General features: G+C 46.8%; 1 protein-coding gene across 3 annotated transcripts in view; it reads right to left on the reverse strand.

Annotated features, from left to right (window-relative positions):
- The window catches only part of ITGB3 (integrin subunit beta 3), a 48,038-nt gene extending 41,119 nt beyond the window's left edge, over positions 1-6,919 (reverse strand). For 2 of the 3 annotated variants that reach the window (XM_031468822.2, XM_064495701.1), the window contains exon 1: positions 6,815-6,919. In XM_031468822.2, coding sequence (XP_031324682.1) covers positions 6,815-6,881 — 67 coding nt within the window. In that variant the 5' untranslated portion in view covers positions 6,882-6,919. Of the gene's footprint in view, positions 1-6,619; positions 6,656-6,814 lie in introns of those variants that run through there. The other variant, XM_064495702.1, reaches the window with a different exon arrangement.
- Between the last annotated feature and the right edge of the window lie 120 nt (positions 6,920-7,039).

The following is a 7,039-nucleotide window of genomic DNA, read 5'->3' on the forward strand; positions in this document are numbered from 1 at the left end:
CAGCATGGGCTCCACCTCCCATCTGACTCATTCAGTATAGAAAAGAGGCAAGCCTGTACCAAGCTCTGTTTGAGGCTCAGCCCAGTAGCGCCCTGTTGGTGACCTCTCTGGCATCCAGTTGTCCAGTTCTGCTACTTTTCCTCCTTTGGCTCATATCTTAGGCATATAGACAGCAGGAAGCAGTGCTGTCACCAGCCCTTGCTGCCAGCCTGTCTTGGTAGGAAGGCAAGTTGGTCTCACCATTTTGGAGGACAAACTGGCAAAACCTATTAAAATTAGAATTTTAAATGTTCATCTCCTTTGACCCTGCAGCTTCAGTTTAAGAAATTCAGCCTATAGAAACATTTGAACAAAGGTGCATAATAACAAACAAAGATGTCCCCTGCAGCTTTATTTGTAGTAGCAGATAATTGGGAATGATCCCAATGTCTGCAAACAGGGAACTGGTTAAGAAAATCCAGGTGTATCCATGTAACATGTTTTCTGGCTAGAATTACAACTCTTAGGATAAATGGTAATGAAAAGTCATCAACTGACATAAAAAGATGCCCATGGTATATTATTAAGTGATAATGATCCTATTGTGGATGATCCTGCTTGAGAAACAATGATAATAAAAATTATATATAGTGACATATACATAGGAAAAAAATTCTGGAGTAACTGTCAACAGTGGTTGTCTTTAAGGACAATACTACAAGGGACTTGGCTTTCTACATTATTCTATTTCTGTACTGTTTGAACTTCTTTTTTTTTTTTTTTTTACAAAAAGCTGAATTATTTTATAAGCTAAAAGAAAATTAAAGCTAATTTAAATGTCCTCTCTTCCACCTCAGTCTCTACATTTGCATTCATGAAAATGTAGGCTCCCCAGAACACGCCGGGCTCTCTATAAATGGAGCACCTTTAGCATCAAAACCCAGTAACCTCCTAGAATCCCAAAGCTCAGTGGGAACTCAAGAATAAACTTGGTCTGCCCACTCCACTCCCACAACCTTCAGGAATCTCCCACGCGAGAGTGTGGTCTGTACTCAACTTGTAGGAGTCCCAAAATGGAGACACCACACTCTCCTCCTGCTCTGGGGGATTGTTCAAAACTGCCCCTTGCAGGTGGCGTCAGCAGAGGTTGACTCTGGAGGAGTTTATCATGTGTGTTGGCTAATGCAGGGGTCTGGAACTATCAGTGGATCTCATAGGCCCAGGTTTTCTCTATCCAATAATCCCATAAGCAAACAGATTTAGGATTGACTGTGGGGCTCTCAAAGTGGAAAATGAATGTGCCTTTTGCCAAACTTCTGGAGCTCTCTTCCAGTGCAAAGTTTTTGAAGCTTGTTTCTAATGCAGATCTCCTTTTTTTTTACCCCACAGAAATCCTTACATGGAATTCCACATTATTAATCAGTTACAGGAAAACTTCTCCAGTTGACATTGGGAGAGGCAAGACCATCTCTCCCTTTGACTCCCTCATCTCTGTGCAGCCCCTAAGACACCAAAGAGCCTGAGGCTCAAAGGTAAGATGACTTGTTTAAAGTCACCCAGCAAATTGACGAAAATGCCTACAGAGCCATGAATCGAATAATTGGTTTCCCCATTCCAGACCCACAGTTCTTTTCACCCTGAGGGGTTTTTTCCTATAAGAAAAAAAGCGGTTTTTGTACACTGAAAAAATATAACACAAGTTTAGGTAAAGGAATACACACACACAAGAATTATTATATATGCAAGGGGGAAAAATCTGAATAGAACACGCTGTCTGATTAATAGTGAACATTACAGAGAACAGACTTAGAGGGGAACCAGCCATTTACTCCCCAATGTGTGGCTTTCATATAATGAGCATCTATCACCTCATTCTCCCCTTGAACGTTTGAACGTCTTCACTAACTGAACTTAGAGATGCTGCCAGGGAGGAGGAGGAGGAGTATTTTTGTGGGAACAAGACAGAAAACCAGAAAAGAAGACTTACAATGAGTTGTCTTTTTCAGAGAGGCTGCCCAAAATTTTAAAACATAGAATAGTCCCAGGTTTACTTAGCTTCTGGCCCCAAGGATTGTGACTTACCATATTTGACCACATTTGCTTTAATGACCAAGAAAAATAAAAGTGCTGGTTGCTGCAAAATCCTTTCCAATATCCTAGATATTACTACTTAGCACTTGGGAAAGCTAATGGCTTATAAATGGCCCAAATGCATCTATCCAATTTAGAAATTTAGAAATTGAAAGCTGGATTTGAGTCTGACGGATTTAGCCCCCTGCTTTCAGGGTAAATGTCTCAACACCTGAGGAAGATGGAATAGCCTCAGATAACTTCTTAGCATTCCGATACACACAGTAACATGGATGAATCTTAGATGTTTTACGCTAAGTGCAAGATGTCAGACTTGAAAGGCTCTATATTGTATGATTTCATTTACATGATTTTCTATAAAAGGTAGAACTGTGGGGACAGGAAAGAGATCAGTGGTTGCCAGTAACTGAATGTGGGGAAAGGGAATTTCTGACAAAGAAGCTCAAGTGAACTTTTTAGGGTGATGGTAATATTCTGTATCTTGATTATGCTGATGGTTACTTGACTGTACACATTTGTCAAAACTCATATAACTGTATACCTAAGAAAGATGAATTTTACTGTACATAAGTTATACTTAAATAAACTTAACTTAAAAAAAAAGGATGTTCCTGGCTATACTATGTGCATGGTGAGAAAGGCAGGTTTCATAAATTTTTTGCTGGACAGTCTCACATTTAAATAGACACCAGCAGTTTACACAGGAGAACAGGCAGCGCCACTTCTCTGCCTCCACCTGCTTTTCCACTTGAGACCTGAGCTCCATCAGCCACAGTGACCTTCCCTCTCCAGAAGGGCCAGGGGTCCGGAGAAGGGAGAAGAAGTGATGTGAAGCAGCAGGCCAGCTCTGTAGGCAGCAGAGGGAGCTGGGTCAGGCCAAGAGGTTTATCCCTGAAGCTGCTCAGTCACTCCCCCAGTTAATTATCTGTCTGCTGATTCATGAGTTGTGGTTCCTGTGGGCATGCTTCCTGGCTTCTCCTGCCAACAAGAGCAAAAAGAGTCTTAGGGCTGGGAGGGGATGATAACCAGAGATCCCGAGTTGGATGGGGAGCTGCAGAGGAGGAACTTCTACCAGGAAATTCCAGAGTCATACCCAGACTCCTGCTCACTGTTGCCTCCTTGCCCCCTCTTATACTGTCCCCAGGAGACCTCTGCCACTCACACTCACAATTCTGAGGGGGATAAAGGACGATGCTGCCCTCCTGTGTGTTTTCTCCTGGGAGAGGAAAAAGGCAGCACTTCACAGAGGGTCCCCTGAGTTTCCAGCACCGTCAGGTAAGAGGCCTAAATGGCGCAAGAGTACAGAGGTCCAAAAGCCCAAAGAACTCATGGCCTTGGCTGTATATTAATATCCTTCAGAATGCCCAAGCGGGGCCCTTGAGGGTCGTCTATGAATGAATGAATGCAGGTATTCAAATATTGGGTGTCTTAAGTGAGGCACAAAACCTCTAGATGCCTTTTCACAGCTACCCCTAGATATTTATTTTTCCACCTATGTGCCAGCCACTGGGCAAAGAGTGTTGAACAAAATCAGCATGTTCTTCTCCTCATGAAGCCTGAAATCTAGTGAATGTCTCTTACTTTCCTATTTTCCCAGAGACAGGACTTAAGGTTTTCTCATGGATAAAGCAAATTTATGGGCCTCTCTTCTCCTTGGGCTCTTCTGTGGGTTCTTGCTGGGTGAGGGCAGCTGAAGCATGCCAAGCCATCAATGGGGAATGGGTTGAAATAAGGAGGAATCCCCTGCCACACAGGTGTGGGAAGAGGGACCCACTGGTCTCATTCTGGGAACCTGGATTGCGTTCATGCATGAAGCAGTAACAGTCTTACTTTCAACACACTGTGGATACCATGGCTAGGAAGAATAATGTAGTAGCTGCCATTTATTGAAAACTTATTTTGTGCCTTTACCTCATTTAATTGGCATATTACAGAAGTGTCATTTTCTCCACTTTATAGATAAGGAAACAGAGGACCCAAGAGATTAAGTAACTTGCCCAAGGTAAGACAGCCAATAAGAGGCAAAATCAAGAACTAAACGCACATCTGACCGGCTTTAAACCATAGCCGTCCCTTTCCCCAGCCAACAAGCTCTCCTCCTTATGTCTCCCCAGGCTCTCAGGATTCCCACAGGGGGCTTCAGTTGGCGAGTTTCCAGGATATAAATTCAGGAGGAGAAATCAGCACCTCAGCTCAGAGCTAATCAGTTTAGACGGTGATAGCAAACACAACTTGTCGCTCAGTAGGACTCAGGTTAGAATAAAGACCTATAGCCCTGCTTCACTCATGCTGCTTAACAAGGGGAAAGTGGGGACACTGTTTCATCAAGGTTTCCATCAAGTTCAGTTAAGTAAAATGAGTTTTGGCTGAACTTGGAAAATTCCTTAAACCAACTGAATAAATGAAGCATTGCTTTAATGAAAAGAACACTGATTTCTATTGCAGGATAGTATCGTTGAGTTTTAACATTTTGTGTGAAATATATACATGTGCAAGTGACCCCCCCCAAAAAGACCTATATGTGGGGAAGACACAAAACCCAATGTTTCCTGAGTGAAGCTAAAAGATCACCTTTGTACATAAATTGCTAAACTGAAGTCTACCCTCAAATAATCTCTCTTCTCCTCATACCAGACTCTCCTACGCTGGGGCGGCCTCTCTGTGCGAACCCCACCCCATCTGTCTGTGTCCCTTAGACCCGTGTGTCCCAGCACAGCTCTCCTAGTCTCATCCCACCATCTGCTTCCCAGGATCTGATGATACCTGCAACCCAGCCCCCAACACTGGGGCGAGGATTTGAATATAATCGGAACTGCTTTTCCTTGGGGGCTTATCCCTCTGGAGGTCTTCTCTAGGGTCTATGCTCCTGATTGACCCTAAGGTGCCTCTCAGAGGAGTCTGGCGCGAGCTCAGCACAACCCATCACCGCTTCTGAAATCACCCTAATCACAACGATGAAGCTGTGAACAGATCCCCTAGAGGATATTTAATATAAAGTTAGGTATGTCAATGCAGCAGAATCCTGCACAGATCATTATAACCGTGCACACCAGATCAACAAAAGGTATAGTAGAAGTGAGCGGCAGAGGGAGGGACACCAAAGTAACAAATACATTCTTCATCTTCACTAATTGAATCAAGCACCACGCTAGACTCTATCTTATGTTGCCTTACTTACCTCTAAAACAATAAGAAAATATAATGATTAGACTCAGAAATCATTCTGAAATTCAGGAAGTTGTAGATATGAAAAGAACACAAAAAGTGTTTTAAGTTCATGGAAGCAGGCTTCTCTGTAGGAGACAGATGAGTTGCCTCTGGATTTCTCCATTACCCCCATCAACAGCAGGCAGCCTCTGAACCAAGGATATAACCTCTTCCAGGGCAAAATGCTGGAGAGTCCTAATTCTGTGCCATGGTCATCAGGCAGCTCACTGCAGGCTAAAGATATCAGATAACCTAGCTGAGCATCTATCACATGAGAAGCTTCAGCAGTAATAACTTAAACAGTCCCCTATATATTATCTATAACTCCTTCATCAAATTATGGGTCATAAAATGTGGTAATGACTCCAAACTCAAGTCATATACATTAAATACACACAGCTTTTTGTACATCAAACATACCTCAATAAAGTGTTTTTTAAAGATATTGTTGCCCTGTCCTGTACACTCTGTTAAACACACACGAGTCTTGAAGTTATCGAGTATTTCTGAACAACTATCTTCGAAATGCACTTACCAATAAATCTTACTTTTTAAAAACTATCTTCTGCAAGATCTAAATTGTCTTACAATTAGTACTACTCTTTTCATTAGAAGTACATATATGCACACTTGTGCATCCTCTGCAGAGGAACGCCGCAGCGGACCAGGAGCCAGACTTCACCCTGGGAAGGTCACCCGGGCTCCGGAAAGACCACAGGCAGCACCCCTGGGCTGTGCTCTGCTCTGCCCCTCCCAGCATCAATGAGGCCGAATGCCAACTGTCTCGGCAGCTGATAGTGTGTGCAGCAGCAGGAGAGACAAAACCAGGGAGTCAAGCCCGCTCCAGGGACCCCTGGCGTAGCTGCTTGCACACACTGGAGATTTTTCGGATGCTGAGTCTGTCCCAGAAGCGAAGGCACCGCTGCCTCCCGATGACACTGTGAGAGGCAGGGCCCTCATCCTCCGAATCGCTCCCGCAGGGAGCCACCAAATAAAAAACAAACACAAAAACTTTAAAGTGTAACACAAGGAGAAAGAGGAATGTGGAGTAACTGGCAAACCGGCGCGGACACACTCGCATCCGAGAAGCTACAACCACAAGCCCCTGCCAACGCGCGGGAACAGCCCCGGGAACAGCCCCGGGAAAGCCCCGCGCGCCTGGGCGACCGGAGCCAGTCTGCCTTCGCGCGGCCGGGACCACCTGCGACGCGCGTAGCCCGGGCTGGACTCGGGGCTCAGAGGTGCGCCCACCGCACCGCGCACGTCGGGACCGCCGCGAGCAGGCGCCTAACCCGGTAAGGGCTTCGGCGTCCCGGAGGACGGTCCCGAGGTAGCCTCTCACCCTTGCCACAGCGGGGCCGGGAGGTCTCCGGCTCGGGGTTCCGACGGCCCAAGCCTGGCCCCGCGCACTCTGAGCGCAGCCGCGCAGGACCCGCCCGCCAGTTTCCCCGCTCCAAATCTGCACACTAGGCTGCGGCAGGATGCGCGGCGCGGGTCACCCAAGAGCTGCGACCCGCCGCGCGGGAGCGTCACTCACCTCCGACGCCGACGCCCGCCAGCGCCCCCAGCACCAGGACGGCGGCCCAGAGCGGCCCTGCTCGCATCTCGTCCGCCCGGCGCCGCGCTCCGCCTCTGCCGCACCCGCCCGCCGCACAGCGCGCAGCGGCGCCCGCGGCCGCTTTTCCCGCAGCGGGAGGGGAGGGGAGGGGACGCGGTGGGTGGGACGCAACGGGGCGGGCCGTGGACTTGCGCTTCCTCCCCT

Source organism: Camelus dromedarius, chromosome 16 (genome assembly GCF_036321535.1).
Source record: "Camelus dromedarius isolate mCamDro1 chromosome 16, mCamDro1.pat, whole genome shotgun sequence".
In the NCBI taxonomy this organism is placed as follows: domain Eukaryota; kingdom Metazoa; phylum Chordata; class Mammalia; order Artiodactyla; family Camelidae; genus Camelus; species Camelus dromedarius.